Source organism: Netta rufina (genome assembly GCF_964035555.1).
Source record: "Netta rufina genome assembly, chromosome: 2".
Classification (NCBI taxonomy): domain Eukaryota; kingdom Metazoa; phylum Chordata; class Aves; order Anseriformes; family Anatidae; genus Netta; species Netta rufina.
This window is the reverse complement of record NC_140124.1, coordinates 151,154,217-151,174,468: the sequence shown is the minus strand read 5'-3', so window position 1 is coordinate 151,174,468 and position 20,252 is coordinate 151,154,217. Positions and strand designations below refer to the sequence as shown.

General features: G+C 43.3%; 1 protein-coding gene across 1 annotated transcript in view; it reads right to left on the bottom strand.

Annotated features, from left to right (window-relative positions):
- The window catches only part of CCN4 (cellular communication network factor 4), a gene marked incomplete at both ends in the record, with an annotated part of 35,780 nt that extends 18,454 nt beyond the window's left edge, over window positions 1-17,326 (bottom strand). The window contains one exon of the mRNA XM_084306937.1: window positions 17,279-17,326. Coding sequence (XP_084163063.1) covers window positions 17,279-17,326 — 48 coding nt within the window. The remainder of the gene's footprint in view (window positions 1-17,278) is intronic.
- Window positions 17,327-20,252: the final 2,926 nt, after the last annotated feature.

The window sequence follows — 20,252 nt, the reverse complement described above, 5'->3', positions numbered from 1 at the left end:
TTCTGAGCTTTTCTTCTGCTGACTTAAAAAGTGAATATCTACAGAACAATAACAACAACAACAAAAGACTAAAGACCTGTAAATAAAACAGAAAAATCAGTAGAAATGTAGCTTCCAGCTCTGGATGAGGTAACATGCACAGATCCACTCAGAGAGGAGCTGCAAGGGAGTCTGTGCACACGTACACCAGGTAGATATCAAACCAAAACCATGACAACCCACAGGCTAGAGAAATGGAGAAGTGCCGTATGCTCATAGTAGAGGTTAAAGAAAGACCATCATAAACAACCTTGCCAAATTTATGGTGAAATCTTTTAGCAGGAGTGCAGTGATCAGCTAAAGGCCTCCTTCTCTAAAGCTTTGCTAAGTTTATATGCCCTAAATCCCTGGAACAAGCCCAGCCTAGCTGAGTGAATTTACTGGCTCCACATGTGGAGCAGAGACATTACTTGCCAAAACATGTGTACAAAGACACTTCACACAGATGATATTAGAGATCATGAAGACTAATGCTACAAGGATGAAAGAAACCGGTAAACAAATCTGGAACTCATTAACTTTTCTAGATGGTAGTCAAGACCCTGAAGTAGATTGAAGTATGGGTTTTGTAAGCAGAAGGGAGAAACTGCAAATTGAGTACACTCTACATATTCATCGTAACAATTCTGTGCCCATTTTTTATGATCTGTTACAAAAGACAATAGCCTATCCAAACAGTTTATGGTCTACTGAAAACACTGGTGGACTGAAGCTTCTTAGTTCTTTAATATCTGAGAAAATGAGATCTACAGATATTCTCACCCAGCTTCTCAGGTCAGTCTGTATGAGTGCCAGTTGGGTGTGCAATGCTGTATGGTACCTGAGCCTAGGGGAGGTACACAAGGGCATTGGGAACCTACATAACTGAATGTCCCCTATTATGGAAATAAAACTGGCATCAATCTGGTACAAATCTGCTCTTCATGAGAGATAACCTATCTGGGAAGCGTATTAGAAATCACACTCATCATTGTTTTCAGTCAAAACCCAAAATAATGAAACAATTCCTAATAGAACATCTACTAAGACAAAGGTTTACTAGCAGGGAAAAAAACATTAAATACTTCAATATAGAATCATAGAAAGGTTTGGATGGGAAGGCACCTTAAAAATCATCTATTTCCAAACTCCCTGACATGGGCAGGGACACCTCCCACAAGACCAGGTTTCCCAAAGCCCCTTTTAACCTGGTCTTGAACACCTCTAGGGATGGGGCATCCACAGCTTCTCTGGGCAGCCTGTGCCAGTGCCTCACCACCCTCTGAGTGAATAATTTCTTCCTAATATCTAATCTAAATCTACCTTCTTTTAGTTTAAAGCTATTCCCCCTTGTCCTATGACTGCGTTCCCTGACAAAGACTCCCTCCCCAGCTTTTCTGTAGCCCCCTTTAGGTACTGGCAGGCTGCTGTAAGGTCTCCCCAGAATTTTCTCTTATTCAGGCTGAACAACCTCAACTCCCTCAGCCGGTCTTCCCAGGAGAGGTGCTCCAGCTCCTTGATCATCTTTGTGTCCCTCCTCTGGACTCGTTCTAATACTTCTATGTCATTCCTGTGCAGAGGGCCCCAGAGCTGAATGCTGGGCTCCAGGTAGGGTCTCACAGAAGTGGAGCAGAGGGGGAGAATCACCTTCCTCAAGTTGCTAGCTACACTCCTTTTGGTGCAGTCCAGGATACGGTTGGCTTTGTGGTCTGCAAGCATACATTGCTGTCTCATATTTGTTTTTTCATCCACCAATACCTACATATTATTATTCATTTTTTGAATGTTGCTACTAACTTAACCTGACCTACAGGCTCAAAAAAACAACCAGCAAGCTAACCTCCACATATTTATTAAGAAAGAAAACAATGCTGTTTTCAAGACAAGTCGATTAGGAGGGCAAAGCTTTGGCATGAGTAACAATATAAGGGTCAATTCATCCCATTAAAGACACAAAAATAAAGTTTATTGTTGTGCATGAATGTAGAAGCTACTCAGTTTTTACAAAACCACGAGGATATCTGACCAGCTTTCCTTCAGAAAAGGCCAGAAAGAAAAAAGCCTTCTCACAAGACACATGTAGTTTTGTTTATCTATGAACATAGCTGGAGAGAGAAGGCGAGTGGGAGGAAATCGGATTTGATTGTGACCTAGAGCTGCTAATACAGTAAGACATGGATACAAATAAGATTACTATAATGAGCCAATATAAGCAGCTAGCTTTTAACAGCAGTTGCTTAAGAGAAAGGAGGTTCCTTTCTAATGCAGACCACATAGCCACTCTGTTATTGCACATGGATGTATCTTGTTTGGTTCTTGTTGTCATTGCAAAGAATAACTGGCAGCCAAGGCAGCGTGACTAAAATATGAACGCTTTAAAAGAATATCAATGCTAATGAAAGTCAGATGATTTACGCAGGAAAGTTAATTTAGAGATAGTCAACAAATAAAAACCACCAAGAATCAAGTGCATATACACAACGGCTCCAAAATTGGCCCTCTGCAACTCACCAGATTATTGTTCTGTGTTGTAAAAGATTGCAGAGCTGGTCAGAAGCAGCTAACATATTTGTGAGACACTCACTCTTGCACCGGTGAAGAGTTTATGCATAACTCTCCTTGGCTTCTTTGTGCAATTAGCAGCACTCTCAGCTATGGGATGTGAACCCCAGGCCTCTTTCCTGAGGGCAAAGGAGGAGACCATTGCAGTGACTACACAAGAGACTTGATAGCTGCTCTAGGCAAAATGCCTAACTTCAGGGCAGCTCAGGCTACAGAAAGTGAACTCTAGATTGAAGGAGTAGGGCACAACTTCTCTATTTGAACTCAGAACAGGCTATAACAAACATTGAAGATTGTGAGCTGTCCAGAGTATGAAGAAATGCGCAGTTGCCATCAAAGCAGATCACCACCAGAGAGTAAGGTCAATGGAGCCCCCAAGCTAGTTCCTCTCTGAAGATGCCAGTGTTAATATGAAGAGACATGAAAGCCAGATCTGCTAAAAGGCCTTTAGGCCTGTTATTAGGCCTAAAACAATCTTGGTGTGTCTTTGGGAAGAACAGATTTCTACTCACATACAGAAAGATCAGGAGCATGTGAATATTTGCTGAATGTGACTTACAGAGGTCTGGTGGATTTTGTATGCACAAGGGCACAAGTTAGAACCTGAAAAATATTTGTTTTAGAAAAAAGACAAGGTTTTAAAGTGAACCATTTTGTTCGCTTGAGATGAATGACTGTCATATCCAGCATGTTGCTCAGCACGGGTATACTTGCAGCCCACACCAGTTACAGAAAGGGTTTGCTCAGGTGGCTGCAAAAAGATGCAGCCAAGTCACCACCAACTGGTGGGATACCACTGATGCCATCAACAACATCAAAAGTATCCATTGCAACAAAAGAATGAAAACAGAGACAGGTGTGATCTTGTTCTGCTCTGAAGGTCTGAAATACCCTTAGTATGTATTCTCTCCCAAGATGAAATCCAACACACACTTTCTCAACACATACAGGCAAAATTCTCTTTACAAGGATTGGTATCTTGTTTTTCTGCCACTTCCAGGGAATTTGTCGATTGATTTTTAAATACTTTGAAATAAAATTAGAAGTTTTAACTACTTTCTCCTTTACGAGCACAACACCAGAAAGTGGGGGTTGCAAAGGGGAGAAGTGTTTTCACCAAAAGCAAGAGGAAATCCTGTTCTTTCTGAATAAAGTGTTAAACCACAACAGGATGTGAAATGTGTGGGACGTGTGAAGAAAAGAAAAAGAAAAAAAAAAGGCTGCCCTGGATAGAGAATAGAGGGGAAATTTGCTTTAAGGAGAGAATCCAGAGATGCTGAAGCAACACAACCACAAGATTTGAAGAGTTAAACTGTTCTCTGTTTACTGAACCATTGAGTAGGAAACATGCAGCTGAATCAACAGGAAAGTGGAACATGGAGTCAAAAGTGCATTTTTTAACTTGTCCTTTTCGTCCCTAAATCTACCAAGAAGATTAACAGTTGAGATTTAATAACAAAAAGAAAGACTTCAACTGCATATGTCCTGCAGCAACAAAGTGGAGAGCCTGCTCCAGTGTGCTGGCAGCTGGACAGTGCTTATCAGCAAGAGCATCCACTTCCCAGACCACAGCCAAGAAATAAAGCCTATTCAAGGTTTAAGAAAGCTCACATGATGGGAATTTACTGTCTGGCAGACAACTGCCAGGCCTTGAGGTCAACCTGAGGCAGAAGCAGCCAAAGCTGCCTGGACCAGACCTCCCACAACTATTCATCTCTCAGCATACACCCCCACGTTCTGCCTGGTCTCCCCTCTCCCCTAGTCTCCTAAGCTAATAACCCTAGAATGTTATAATTTTGATTTCCATTTTCCAGCCAAGCTCGTAGCCTCAGGAGTGTACAAATCTCATCATTTTCCATTTGGATTGAGATGCACAGTAGAGAAAAACAGAGAGATACTGAAATTTTGTGTGGATCTGGTCTCAGGTTCTTGACCCTACATGGAGTTCCCATTAGCTTTCCAGGAAAACAGTTGAAATGAGTATTTTGATTGTAACACACAAGGCTTAGATTTTTTGTGGGTTTTTAGTTTGGTTCCATCCCACACCCTATTTCTTTTACAGAAACTATCAGTTAATGTCCTGTGCAAGCCTGGGAAGATGTTCATCGTCTGAAACTCCTCTACATCATCAGAAGGGTAAAAAAAATACAAGTGCATTTGGCTTTTTCAAAAAATGAGCAAAAAAGGTATGAGTTTTGTCACTCACATGGTATTTGGGGTATCATTCCTACTCTGCCTCTTTTATTGAGTGAAAAACAAACAAACAAACAAACAAACAACAAAACACAAACACACAGGCAAGTGAACCTTTTACAGAGTCTAATGCAAAATGAGAAGGAACAATATTTTTTCCCACTAAATACATTCATTTATTTATACCTTTGACTGATAGTTTTAAGCCTGCTACAAACTGCACTTTGGCTAAGGGCTGGCCCTTGAGAACCAGGGTCTCATACCCCATATTTAGAGAGCCCACAACCATTAACTCTCCAAAACAGAAGGGAACAGATGCTGCTTGCTTTTTTAGTGGCATTTTGGTAAAGGATGACTGGGTTTTAGGATAACTTTGCTACATTTTTTCTTATGTTTTGTCTTTAAGAGTGATTTAGATCCATATCTGTTTGGGTTTTGATTATTTTTTTTTCCCCCTATATGATTTCCCTATTCAGTGTAAATATTGATCCATCATTTCATCCAGTAGACCTTAATAGCATCAGATGAATGCTATAGGTAGCAGTTTATCAACAGATTGATGAAAATGATAAGGAATGTACAACACTGTAGTTTTAATAGGGTTAAAAGGAAATAATGTGACCAGAAAAAAGTTTCAGAGATGAAAGGACTTTTAAAAGCACTGGGGCTTTCCACTGGCAGAGTCTGAAAAGCCAGGGAAACTGCTAGGAAGCAGCAGGTGCATTCATAACATTGAGATCATTCAGAATGATAATTACTAAAATACCTCATATATATTTACTCAATATGAATAAGGAGAGAATAAAAGCATGTTTTTGTTCCAAAACAGTGCTTCTTCAGCGTGGAATGGGGGTTCACGCAGAAGTTCCCATCCGCAGTTGTCCTGAGATCTTTGCAACTCTGAATTTAAGAGAAGCTTCTTTTTAATAGCTTGGCTGCTTCACAGCATTCTTTAAAGATAACCTTGAATTCAGTTCCAAAATATTCACCTTGGTGTTCTCTCACAGTCATCAAGTTTTCTTGCCCTCTGCACTCTTGCCATGGACAGTTTCTCTACTTCTTGTCTGTTTTGGCCTGGATTTCTACAGAGCTCCACATTTAAAATCCTGCAGACCTGGCAAGGGAGGGATTCTCCTTCCTTTGGCTCCTGCCTCGTGGCTAGGTGCACAGTTGAAATACTGAAAATTAGCATGGCTTGGCCCAGAGCATTTGGCTTATGAGACTTGCAGAAAGCTTGTTACACCCTTATGTAAGTTTGCAGGACCTTTGCATTGCAGCACACTTTTGCAGCAGGCACTTGCCCATTTTCTGGTGTTACCTTTATCAGGAGGATGCCACCTGTCTAGTCTTGGTTCTATGGCCTTGGCCATCCCCGTGCTGTAGCACTGGGAAGCAGTGTGCCCTCCATACTGACCAGATAACAACGTGGGGTCTTTTCACATGCTTTTTGAGTGCCTGTAGCAGTGACTAAGCAGAGCATTGATGCTGGGGAGCCCACAGGACTGCAGGGAGCAATAGCAAAGGTGGGCTTGGGGATAAGACATTAAGTCCACTATGAGAGGCCTGATGGCCAGGCTAATCCAAAAAACTTTAAAGGGGTACTTGCTTCTTTTTGAATCAAGAACCGCTGTAGGACAGTCAGCGGAGCAATGGCTGCAAACATCTTGTCCATGTGCTGTGAAAAGGGAGGATGGGGTGATGAGGGGAACAGTCTGTTCCTGAAGAGCTGGCTCAGAAACAGCAAAAGGAGCAAACAGGCAATGGAGAGGAGGGAGGCTTGGAAAAGGACAGAGCCAGCTCTCCAATCAGCCTGAGCTCTGCACGACAAACACTATTCCAGACACATTTGAAGCTCTGATCCTGTTTTAATATGCAACAGAAAGACCCAAAAGGCAGCTATACCTTTGTACCTTCCATCCAATCCCCTACAAATGAAAGCCGACACCCTGCAAATGGGGAAAAAAATAAATAAATAAATAAATAAAAAGAAAAAGAAAAAGAAAAAAAAAAAAGAAAAAAAAAGAGGCCAGTAGATTTGCCCTTGACTTGTACAAAGCTTTGGGGACAAAGCTGTTGCTTTCAAATTAAATAAGATGGAAACTACAAGTGGGGAAAATAGAATACCTCCTGGCACAAATTCATAAAGAAAAAAAAAAAAAAAGGAGTGAAGTTATTAGTAAAGGAAAATTATGCATTGTGTGGAGAATGAATCCTCTTGCCCCTTGAAGTCAGTGGAAACAAAACTGAAATACAGGGCTTTGGTAAAATAAAAAAAAAAAAAGATGTTAGAGAAAGAGTGAGAAATAACTTATGCAAGCAGTAAACATGCACACTGATAAACTCAGAGGTCTCAGCTCTCTGGATGGGAATGCATGGACTACATCTGCAAGAGCAAGAAGAGCAGAAGGGATTGCTTATGGTGGAAAGCAGAACCTTTTGCAAGGAAAGAGGAAAGTATTGAATAACCCTGTTTTAATCTGGGGCCCAAGAGATGAAGTGACTGTCCCAAAGGCAGACAGGATGTCTGTGGCAGAGCCAAAAATAGCAGCTAGATTTCTTGTTCCTACATCGTAACCATACCATGATCCCTCCTCCTACACGTAACTAATAGAACTAGTTGTTTAGTTCTTATTGGATGAAAAAAAAAAGAAAGAGAGAAAAGAAAAAAAAAAATGTTCCACTGAGCCAACTCTCAGATGCTGTCCATTCAGCAAAATCAGTTGCTTTGTTTTTTATCTTTCAAACATCACATGCATCTGATGCCTGCAAAAGGGCAAGACTCTTTCACCTCTCCAATGCCTTCACATCCAACAAATCAGTGGTGATCAGCAGTTTCCAACTTGCTGTGCTGGTGCAGTGATGTAAGGGGTCCTACACACTCTTGCTTGCTGTGGTACCTGCTGGGGCTCAAGTTTAAACCAAGCAGATGACAAAATTTTCTTTTCTCATCCAGAGACCTCCTAACCTCAAAAAGCATCATACCAAAGGAAAGAAAAAAAAAAAAAAAAAAAATAAAAGCCACAAAACTAACGAACCAATGAATGAAAAAACAAACCCTTGCTCAGGGTACTGCTGCAGCTCCACTGCAACACACTGATGTGGGGTGTCCTGCACCCCAGCAGTGAAGTTCCTTGGCAGGTCACGAGGAGAAAGTCGCTGAGATATTGTCATGTCCATCAGCACCCACACATCTCCACAAAGCACTCCATGCAAACGTTGCTTCTTCCCCATCCTAAACAACCCCAAACTGATAAAAAACATTTCAACTCTTAAGCAGTTCATGCTGCTGCTTTCCCACAGAGGAGAGGACATCAACTAGGCGTTTTGTCTCCAGGGGGCAAAAGATGAATTACTAATTATATGGGTACTGACATTTTTGCTTGTCTCTGGAAAAATGACCTTGGTGTTGGCTGTTCATTGCCTACAGCAAGCCAAGAGGCTGCTGCGAGCAGAGCAGAGCAGGCACAGGGCTGGTCTCCCAGCTCCCCGACACGTGAGGGCAGTGTTGGTGCACAGATGACAGGGCTTTGGTGCTCTCCTGCAGCCCTGCACAGCACCCTGCTGCTGGTGCTCAGCATCCTCCTGGGCCAAGGCTGCTCCACTTGCACAATTCATGCCGAAAAAAAAAATAAATAAATAAAATTAAATAAAAAAAAATAATAAAATAAAAACAGACTTGAGAAGTGTACGGGGAGGGGGGTGTTAGGCCAAAATATTTGTATCCACACTGCTCCCATTGTAAAGGCTGTTTTTCTAAGAAAGCTTCCCCTCTGTATTACATGATGAACAATAAAACCACGATCAACACCTTTACAGGCATATAATGACATGGGAAATGGGACAGATGTAAGTCTTTAATTATTTCTCTTTAAAATGGTGCAATCATCAAAGATGGAGAGGTTTTTAAATGATCTTAATTGCGCCGCTGTAATATCCATTTATTCCTCTGATCAAGTACTCCAGCCTCCCAGACGACACTCTAGAAAGCATTTTCATACAGCTGGCACTGGGGGGTGGATGATCAGTCAAAAATATGGCATGGTCGTCTCCTTGACTGAAAACAGACAGCCTATATGATACATATGGAACAAGTGACACAAACGACAAAAATGCAAGCGTGTAGGTTGTATATGTGTGTGTTATATATATTTGTGTGTACATAAATCACACAGAGTTAAACATATCATCTAAAGGAAGCAGAAGCTTCTTATCTGAGCCTGAAAGCAGGCATGGAGTGCATCGTCCCACTGCAAGCTCAGGAGCCCACCCACACTCAGGCAACATTGATGAGCAAGGAATTCACCAGCCTGCACGAGCACGGTCACACCACCTCCTGGGGGAACTCCAGCACACCAAGGAAGCTAAGCACAGGTTTTGATGCAAAATCTGGAAAAACAAGTCAAGTGACCCCCAGATATCCACCAACTCATAGGTGTCAGCTTTTCTGACCCCATTCCGAGGCCCACGGAGATCTGTGCCTCACAGAAATGTGCAGTTAAATGTCAGTTTTTTAATATGTGCAATTGGCACTCTAATAAAACAGTGAGAATTAATAGTGAATGATCTCCATAAATTAACTTCAGTATTAAATATATAGTGACATCCCTGCTATTTAATTACACTAACTGCAATATCTAGGGTCAAATGTGACAGAAAAGTTCATAGAAAGAAGGGAGCTGAATTTGCACCGATATTCTTATATCAATATATATCAGCCCACACACAGCTGCTGTGGGCATGACCTAGTCCTCCAAGACCAAGATCCAACAGGAAATATTGCCAGCAGTGCTTATAAATAAACCACCTGATGAGTGGCCAAACTAGTTAATGGAACGTGGATACTTTCCTAATTAATTTTCCACTTTTTTTTTTTTTCCTCATAAAAATGTAACCAAGGAGTTTTATAGTGCAATCCACTTGCAGATTCTCAGCACTGGCTGCAGTTTTTGTGGTTTGGTCCTTCCTTGCTAAACAGATAAAATAATCCAGCTGTTACTCTAAAACCGAGGACTTGGTTGCCTGCAGGCAGCCAAGTACATGTGCCAGCCATTTGGAAGAGAGTTTTATTCTCCCCATATGGATTTTGATACCTCTGCCTTCTTATCATCCCAAATACAGAAGGTTCCTTCTGTCCCAGCAGATAAAATCTGGTGATCATAAATGTGAGATATAGGCTCCTTGGTTATCACACATATCCAGGAATGTTTTGGTGGACTTCAAAACCCAGAAGGGAGGATCCACAAGTCAAAAAAAAAAAAACAAAAAACACAAACATATATTAAAAATAAATAAATAAATAAAATTAAAATAAACAAAGCACTACAAATATGAGAATGTTAAGACCACCATTTAGCAGTGACAATGACACAAGTATTCAGAGCACAATCAGGAGATACTTTAAGACAATGCTGAACTTTTTGGGGTAGTCACCAGTTTCCTTGCAGAGTCCTGGCACAAGGTGATCCTGAAGGTCTTTTCTAAATCAGGTGATTTTACGATTCTCTGATTCTGTGAGTGTCTGCCCAGTGCAAGGCTGATCTCTTCAGAGAGGTCACTGATTCAGGTGCTTAGTGTTGTCCCCATAAGGCCCCAAACAGGTTTATAGTGAAACCATGCTTCCTCCTTTTCACTATGATCACCCCGTCACAGGCCAAGTAAAAGTTTATGGAGATGAAGAAACTTCAGCAAGAGAAAGAAACAACCACCCTCTCTTGCTGTCATTCCTTGAAAAACTTCAATAAGAACACAAGAAACACAAGAAACAAAAGGAGGGAGGTACTCTGGAAAGCTGGTAGAGCAGAGAAAGGAATAAAAACTCTTAAACAACTTAGAAATTAAAGTTTGAGTTATATTTGTAGGTTCTAGAAAAGGGAAAGTGATATTGTGCACACACAACTCAAATAACTGTTACCTTCTAACAGAAAAAAATCCCTATGTCATCCAGAGCAGTTTTGGTCAAAGTTGTTAAATGTATGTGGGTTGCACAGCAGCAAGTTTTGTTTCAGGTATTGTACACAATTCGTTTTCTATTCTTGACTTTGCCATGCTCTTTCCGTTATATGCAGGTGCTCCATGTAGTAGTTGCATGTTTCTATATCTAACACTAATAACTCAGTCAAGTCAGTGTTGTGTGCTAGAGATAGAATAATCCAACCAAGGCTTCATATACACTTGGAAGCATTTCACTGGAGGTGATCTCAGTAAGATCAGAATGGAAAGAACAGATTCACCCTAAATATCAGTAATTATAAACTGAATAGAAGGATTTTGATTAATCTCTGTGAAAAAGGTGTAAAAACAATCAATGCAGAACAGGTATTGTAGTTCTGTTCATCCAAGCATTGATGAAATGTTGGACCAAGCTACCTTGCAGTGCTGCTCCATTCAACAAGCACAAGCTGTTCTTTTTTTTCTTTTTCTTACAATTCCTTCCAAATCTGCAAGAAGGCAAGCTCTTAGGAGAAGGTCTTTTTGTAGGGCTGGCATTGATCCATGGTAGCAAAGTCCTAACTGAACACATGTCCAGTAATGTCAGGACCCAGGTATGCTCCTCTGACTCACAGCCCTCTGTGGACGATGCATGAGCCCACATTTACTTCTGAAAATACTTCTCAGATTTCCTCTTGGGCTCATTACAAGCCATCCTGGAGTTCATGAAACTTGGCCTTCCAACTTGCTCATCTCTCATTTGCTTTCTAGGTTAAGTAGAATGACAGACCCAGACTAATAAAACAGAAGAACAATGTGGGAGCTATTGAGAAAGAGAAGAGGAACACAGAGATGACCACACAGTCCTGGAATGCATTACCAGCCCAAGTATTAGAAATTCATTGCTGAAGTTGTGCTGCAAAGCTTAGCTTAAATGTTATCTTCTTCACAGCTGTTTCAGCCTAAAGGCTCTCCTTTACTTTCCATCCACAAGAAGTTACTCATAAAGTAGAGCCAGCTGTTGGCACCCAGAGAGGGTGCCTTTTCTCCCTTCTGCTTTCCCACACCTAGCCCAGAAGCAAGGATTAAAAATCAAAGTCCAGCAGAAGTATATTGGAAAGTACAAAGGATTAAGAGGACTCCAGAAGCTCCACCTAGGATTCCAGAATAAGCAACAGCCAAAAGGGAAAAAAGTAAGTGCTCAGTATGGATGCACTGGATAAGAGAGGCAGTGAGTAACAGAGGCACCAACAGAGGTACCTCCCAGAACTGAGAGACAATGAGATTACAGGAGGACCCTCACCCACAGCTCGTAATCCCAGAGCAGCACTGGAGAACATCTGCACAGAGCTGCTAAAGCAGCAGACTCAGAGACCCTTGACCCAGGGACACACCTGTAAAATCAAATCTCTGTGATCTCCTGGCCAACATGGAGCAATGGGAAGGTGAAGGTAACCCATCTCTGCAGGCAGCAGCTCCTGCGCAGGACAAAGCTTGGAAGAGGCACTGATGGGGAAATTTGGGTGCTGTTAGTCCAGACCAAGGAGCCAGGGATGACCTCTTTATAAACACAGAAAGATAAATAAATGAGTAGAGTTTGTTTGGGCCCACCACCACCAAACTGATAGCTGTCAGTTAAAGTTTTTACTTAATAAACACAGAAAATTCTGTTTTAACATAAGTGCCCTAAGACTGATGATGATGGAGTTATATTGGAAGAAACCAAAGGGTAATATAGAAGGACATCTTAATCCAGGAAGCCTACCTTCCCCTCCTAGTGATAAACTCAAATTAGAAACAAAACAAAACAAAACAAAAAAACAACAAAACAAAACAAAAAAAACTTATCTTGCTTTCTGGTCCCCAGTTTGAGCGACTGACAGGCTTGATACCCTAAAGTATCTTCAGCTGAAGCCGTGGCTGTTCAGCTTTTGCCAGGTCACTGCTGCCAATGTTCACATGCATAATACTATTTCTTTGCCTTTTTTTTTTTTTTTTTTTAAACAGCTTCATTTCCATTCACAAATGAGAGCCAAGGCTGTCCAGACAGGAATGCTCAAGACCCCGCTGGGACACTGAGGCCATCCAAAAAGAGCAGCTCTCAGTAAGATGAGCACTGGCAAGATGCTGAAGCAACTCCTAGCTTCCCAACATGGGAGGCCAGAGCTTCCGAAGAAAGAAATCACATGTTCCGTGTGGATGTGGAAGGCTTCTGAATTTTTGGCCAGTGCCTTTTCCCAGCACCTCGGGAAGGCAGAAGAACCTAAACAAGTGCAACTCTTTCACAGGACAGACAAACGGCACAATAATATAAATCTCACGATTTTGCTTAACCCCACATCTATTATCTTTATTAAATGGCTTTCCCCAGAGAAGCCCTGCTAGAGGAGTACTTGCAGGGCTGCTGCAGAGGGAAATATGTACAGGACCTGCCCAAGGTGACACGAACAGGCAATGGCACTGGTGAGAGGGGAGCAAGGAGGCCAAGCCCTTTCCCTGGTTCTCTGTTTTGGTTAGTGTTGGCAAAGACACTGTCACACACAGGCACCTGATGGCTGTCTAAGCAAACCCGGAGGCTCGATGGGAGAAGTTATAAAAAACATGCAGAAAAGCAGGCATAGGAGTATCTTAAAAAATAATTTGGGTCTGGACCTTTGATCCATCTGAAGCACCATCCATTGCTGCTTTCAAGATGTTGCCTCAGAAATAGTAATGATTTTGCTATGCCTGGGGATTTGTGAGGGGGTCTGCTGAATCAAAGACCAGCTTTGGGAGAGCCTACCCAGCCATATCCACAGGGATGCAACTTTGAGCCCCAGGATGCTCTCTTGCATGGCTCTTCAGCTGCTCTAATCAGGGTAATTTTAATTGTCATCCACAATTTAGGGAAGTGAAGGATAGAAACCGTCCTAAGGAGAATCATAGCCAAACTCTTTTCGGTAAGCAGCATCTGTTAAGCAACAGAGAATGGTGGGAAGGTTAGAGGTACAAGTAATATCAACCTTGAGCGCCTGCTGCCTAAGATTAGCCATGCACCATTACCAGTGTTGCAAGCCTGCAGCCTTCTTTTATAAAGCACTCAGCAGACAAACCTCAGCTCACCTCTCCTGGAGGGCCACAGGATTTTTGCAGGTAAGGATAATGTTTGGAGCATTTAGTACTGAATTATATGGGAGCTTCTAGCAAAATAAATAGATAAATTAATAAATCAATCTGTAGATTGTTTAACTTTTATTTATTTATTTGTTTTGGTTCAAACTTGGTCAGAATGTGATTTCTCCTGGAAGAAGCAAGAGAAATGTAATCATTTTTTCCTGCCACCAAATCTAAATATTTTGCAAATGAAATTCTTGTCCTCACATCTGTGCTAATAGATAAAAGAGGGGAAGGGAAAAAAGAAACATATTACATTTCTCAAACCACCTTCCACACAACCTGTGACAGCCCTGAACTCAGGTCATTATTGGTGACTATCTAATGAAATTAATGCTCAAATGGAGAATGTGCCTATATAAAACTGTCTTTGAACATCTTTCTTTTCCCTCCCACCCACTAAAGCCAAAAGGACGGTGTTTGTGTGCCATGACTGCCATCACATCCAATGAAAGCATCAAAACCTATCTACAAGTCACTACTTAATTACAGAATCCATAAGGTTAGAGAAGACCTCCAAGATCATCTGGTCCAACCAACCCCCTCCCACCAATATTGCCCACTAAACCAGATCCCTGTGATGAAGAGCAACACCTCTCTTTGACAGCTGACCTGCTGTTTACCAGCATCATTGAAGGAGAAGTCTGCAGAACTGCGTTCACTCCTTACCTATACACCCTCATCCCCCTACTTCACGTGTTTTAGAAACTCTTAGTGCTATTCTTCTTCACATATAATCTCTTTTATGAAGTTTCTACAAAATGCAGAATTGCTTTCCTAATCACCCTGGTCTGGGATATTTTGTCCAATCTGAATTATGGGTCTCATATCTGCTGAGTTGTGAGGGCTTGGAGCAGGAGGTCCAGTACAAAACTTCATCAATAAAACTGTTTAAGGGCTCAGAAACTGCCTGTGGCTGAATACAGAACTAGGAGTGATGGTCTGTCCATCCTGAGAACCTAAGAGCTGTCTTTTGAAACACACTTTAAGATACACGTCTCCTTCCCAGATCCTAGTGTAGCTTTTTTTTTTTTTTTTTTTCTCCTTTTTCATCATATTGACATCACTCTTGAGGATGTCACAGGTCCCCAGGGATACCACGGAGCTTTGCACATGCACAGTGGCCTGCCTGGTGCTATCACTCCATGGATGTATGCACAGTGTTGGAAAGATATTTACTGTTGTTGGGATATGCTACCAAAGACACAATGGACAATGAGGTGGGGCTGTGTCATGGCTTTATCAGCACTCATCTGTTGTGACCTGGGTGACTTAGAAGGGTTCTCTCTCCTGGGCAGGGTGGCCATGCTGGCCACACCCCACACTACTTTGTAACATCTCTTCCACCTTTGGACATCCTTCTCTTAAGCAGACCTGACCAAGCCTGGTCTTCTCTCAAAAGTCCTTTAGATATTGCACAGATTAATGATCCCTCCCAGTTGCCGTCCCCTACCTCTCCCATCCCTCCATCCTATCACACTATTCTTTCCCACTCCCTCATCCTCTTAGGTAGAAACCTGCCCTTCATCAGCCTACCAACCCACCCCACCCCAGTTCAGGTGTGGAGAAGACCCCACAGAAAGCCTGGAGAGAAATCTTCAGTGGAGAGAAATCGTCCCTACTCCAGGGCAGAGACAGAGCTCCACCTGCACTGTTGGGTGGAGGTCTTGACCTGGAAACTGTCCAGAACCAGGACTCTTTGCAGGCTATTTTTGATGCTCTTTCAGATAGTCTTCAGCCCAAGCATACTGCCAGCAATATTTGGATTGCACTTACTTACTCATCCCCACAGCAGGCGCATGTGTCTGCATGCACTCACACATACTTTCATGCTGCAGCTGCTTTTCTGACAAATGTCTTTGATATCAAGGGAACCCAGGATAACCACGACAAAATTTTCAGGGCTCACACACATGTCCTGGAATAGCACTTGTGGAGGGGTAGGGGCAGGAGTTGGGGTCCCCCTTCCCTTTGGGTGACTTTTTACTTGCTCAACAAAAAACAGAGTAGATTCTTACCTCGGAGAGATGCATTTTGTTTGTTGCTAGTTTTGTGGCACTTTTTTTTTCTTTTTCTATTTTTTTTTTCTTGGAGGGTACCGTATCAGTCCATCTCCACATTCAAGCAGGACTTATCGCTCTGCCATCGGCTGTCACACAGGTGCGTCTGGTGTACCACACCACGCGTGCTACTTTCCTACTTTCTTGCTTTAAAGCCCCTCTTTATCTCTCTATATGCAAGCCAACCCTGGTGCCAGCAGCCCTGCAAAGCAAAATCCCCCCTGTGTGAAGCAGCTGATTTCCCCCACCCCTCTGGGCAGAAGCCTCACACAGCCTCACAGCTCTTGGAATGCCACAACCTCACGCTGGGCAGCCCAAGCATGTCCAAGCATCCCCTCTGCACCTCTTTTGGGGTCCCCGGGGCTCCAGGGATGAGGATAAGGATGAGGATGAAGATGGGGATGGGGATGAGGGGACACATGGCTGCTCAGTGGCTCTTCCGCTGGGAACAGGTACCCCCCGCACCCTCCACCTCCTTGCTTTGATTTTTACCTTCCGAAACACAACTGCTCTACTGCTCTTACCCCCGGGGATTTTACACAAGCCGCAAGCATGCACTGGGAAAAGCAAAGCAAAACGAAAACACCTCCAGAAATGAGTGGCTCTCCCATACACTTTTCTTTCTTCTTTCTTTTATTTATTTATTTTTTTTCCCTCCAAAGAGGAGGCAAAGGAAAGCAGCTACCGCACGCACAAACCAGAAAACAGAGATCCGGCAGAAGCAGGGGAAAAAAAAAAAAAAAAAAAAAACTTTTCCTTTCCCGGCCCCGAGGCGGCTCCGGCAGCCGCACACCTGCGGGGAGCGCCCGGCGGCGCCCGGTGCCGGTCCCCGTCACGGTGCCGGTCCCGGCTGTGGCACGGCTCGGCACGGCTCCAGCCCCGGTCCTGGCACCCCCGGGGACCCTTTCGTCCCCGAGCCGCTCCCCTCGCAGCCTGACCCTGACCGCTTCAGGCAGCAATGGGTAATCTTTCTCTCCTTGTTTTGTTCCACAGTAAGAATGGCAGTGATTAAAGCAAGCAAGCAAACAAAAAACTCCACGGTTTTCTGTGCAGATCCACCTGGATGCTGAGTGGAGACGGACTCAGTTCAGACAAACTTTTGAGATTTTTCCTTTCCTTTCCTTTCCTTTCCTTTCCTTTCCTTTCCTTTCCTTTCCTTTCCTTTCCTTTCCTTTCCTTTCCTTTCCTTTCCTTTCCTTTCCTTTCCTTTCCTTTCCTTTCCTTTCCTTTCCTTTCCTTTCCTTTCCTTTCCCCTCTCTCCCATCTCCCATGCATTTACCCGTGCCCAGGCTCCTGCACGCACCCCGCACCAAATCCAAGTGTGTTTGCAGAGGACAAGTCTCTCCTGCAGTTTCCAAACTCACCTGCAAAATGCTGCTTGTTGCTAGAATCCAGGGCAAAAGCCACCTCATCCCTGGAAGCCGGGATTAAATGCATTGATTGAACCCAGATTTAGAGCCGTTTTGAAAAAAACACCACTTTGGGGAACGCGGAGCAATCCTCAACTGGCAACCTAGCCGAGGCACTCTGCCTTTTTCTCTTGGCTCTTTGGGGATTTTATTAAAGACAGATCTGACGTCAGGGTGAAGGACAAGCCCTGCATTTTTCCTCTGGAGAAACTTTTCCTGCCTTCACTTCTTCATTTTTGTGTGTAGTGTTGTCCCACCTCCTGCATTTCAGAGCATCGCCTTAGCCAAAGGGCTCTTAAAGGGAAAGCTGCAGCACAGTGGTCCAAGGCTCAGAGCCTGCCTGTGGCATTCAGGCTCTTGAAACTCAGCTAGGACAAGAAACATTCATCCAGGCTTTCCTGACTGTGATTAACGAGCTTAGATCTATACAAATATCCCCAGATGTTTGATGCGTGTAATCGCTCACAAGGAGTGGCTCCATTTGCAGTGCAGAAGGAGGTTAGCCCTGTGAGCACATCCCATGGGAAGCAGTCTGCTGGCTCCTCAGGGCACCCCTCTTTTCCAAAAGGAAGGGCACACTGTCCCCTACCATGCTTTGTATCCCCTCGGTGATTTTGGTGGTGTTTGTTGGGGTCTCTGCCAGCTCCAGATATTTCTATCCCATGCCAGCAGTGGGCATAATGAATATTGCCCAGGTACAGGAGTGCAAACCCCACAGTGAAAACAGAGCTAAACCCTGATCACTTTTATCCATCTTAGTGCATATCCTGGTCTGATTAGAAGGATTTTACCTGTGTCATCTCTGATTTTTTTTTCTTTCTCTTATTTCCACCTACCTAGACTCAGGCATGCTATTTTCTCCTACCCTTTTAAATCCACATTTGAAAGAATTTAACATCTCTCCCGTAAACAGAAATAGTTAAGGATAATGAAAATGAGTGCTCCCAGAGGGAAAAAAAAAAAAAAAAAAAAAAAAAAAAAAAAAGTCATATTAAACAGCTTTACATGTCTGAAACCCAAAACCAAAAAAGTCAAGATCTGGGCTGAAAGAGGCATCAAGGAAAAGTTGAAAGCAGGCAAACCCTCCTACTCCTCCTACTTGGCGTGGCAGGCTGGGCAGTGATGGGTGGGTGAGTGTTCTGGTGGCCAAACTAGAAGTGAACCAGTGCCTAAACCTCTGCTCACCCTTGGCTACCCCCTGTGATTGAGGTGTGCTGCCTGTGATTGGGGTGAGTCCCCCACAGCCCCAGGCAGCCATCCCAAACCTGCTGGGGAGCTGGTGCTGCAGTGGGGTTTGTGTCCCTGCTGAGCTCTGAGGGATATACAGCTGATGGTGGGTGGAGAGGGGAGAGCAAGGAATGCATAAACTCCAGTAGCATGTATCCTTGCAGCACCTTTCACACTTCCCACTGTGATGGGCAGCTTAATGGTTTTACACCAGCCGGACCAGGGAGCTCTAGCAGGACCAAGTTTTCCTTGTGACACTCTGGACATCTGGCTGCTCTGGGAAATGATCCAGCCAGAGCTTGGCTGCAAACCAGAGGAAGTGTCGCCTCCTCTCTTGCTCCTCCTGTATCATCATGCCCACCACAGCCCCCTCCTAGATGGCCATACCTCCCTGGAGACCAGGTGGTGTATGCATTTTCTGTCAGGTTCCTCCAGGGCTGTTTATGTTCTCCTTCCTCTACACCCTTCTCCCTGTTCCTTCACTTTCCCCTCTGTTCATTCATTCCGCATCTTTCCATTTCAGTAGTTCTCTCTCACCCCTCTCTGTCACCAGCAGGCAGGGCAATAGGCTCAGATGCAAAGTGGATAAATGTTACCTCTCACAAGTGGTGCTTGCAGGCTTGGAGCTCAAGAGGCCATGCTAGCAGTCTTAGCAAAAGTAGCTTTGCTTTGTAAATGCAAAAGGAAAAAGAGTTCAAAGCTCCAAAGTTATCAGACTTCAAAATCGAGGGAAAGGACACTTTATGAATGACACCAGAAATGGTAGTTGAAGATTTATTTTTTTTTTTCTGTGTGTGTGTGTGTTTGGGTTTTTTGTTTTCACAAAGCAGTTGGTTATCTCATTCTCCTTTGGGCATTTCCCTTTCGTGTTTCATTCCCCTTCGAGAATGCCTTAGCTAGTGCTGTGGTCAAGTGCTTCAGTGAGGATGAAATCTTTGAGATGTGGACATCTGGCTGCTTGCAACTCCACAGCTCATCTCATGTTAGTTGTGGGATTTTGTCATGTGGTGACCATAAACCTCTGTCTCAGCTTGAATGAGACAGGGATTAAGGAGTGGACCTGCAGCTCCACAGTAAGGTGCTGAGACATCCAGCTACCTCAGCAGCCTCTCTAATAGTGATTTCTATATGCATATGGCAAATCAGTGCACTTACAGGTGCGACTAGGTGTACAGTTATGTCATTGTCTCATATGACAGGGACATTTAGTTTTTTCTTTAACTCAAAGGTAGCAGCAGTCCATCCTGGGCTCAGCTCCTTCCAAGGATGACAATGCTAAAAAAGATCTCTCCAGTCATGTCTCACTTGAGTTTAATCCTGGGGATATTTTCACTGACCTCCATAAATGTAGGTTCTAAAGACACTGCTCTGTGTGGTTCAAAAATTAAAGCTTAAATTAAGATCTTCAAGTGATGGAAAATCTACTTCATGTTTCAGTAAGTTCAGCTACATTTACTATTAAAAATTTGTCTTGCATTTTCAGTCTGAGTTTTCTAGTTTAATCTTGCTGCCAATGTCTGCTTGGCTGATGAGAATTCTGTGCCTCCTTCCAGCGGATACATTTGCAAAGGTGCAGTAAATCACTGCTTACTCTTCTCTTCAATAAAACCAAGATGACACATTGCTTTTCAGTTGCAGTGTCTTCTGGCTTCTGTGTTTTCTGGCTTTTGAAGTCATTTTATGTTTTTAATGACTTTTGCCT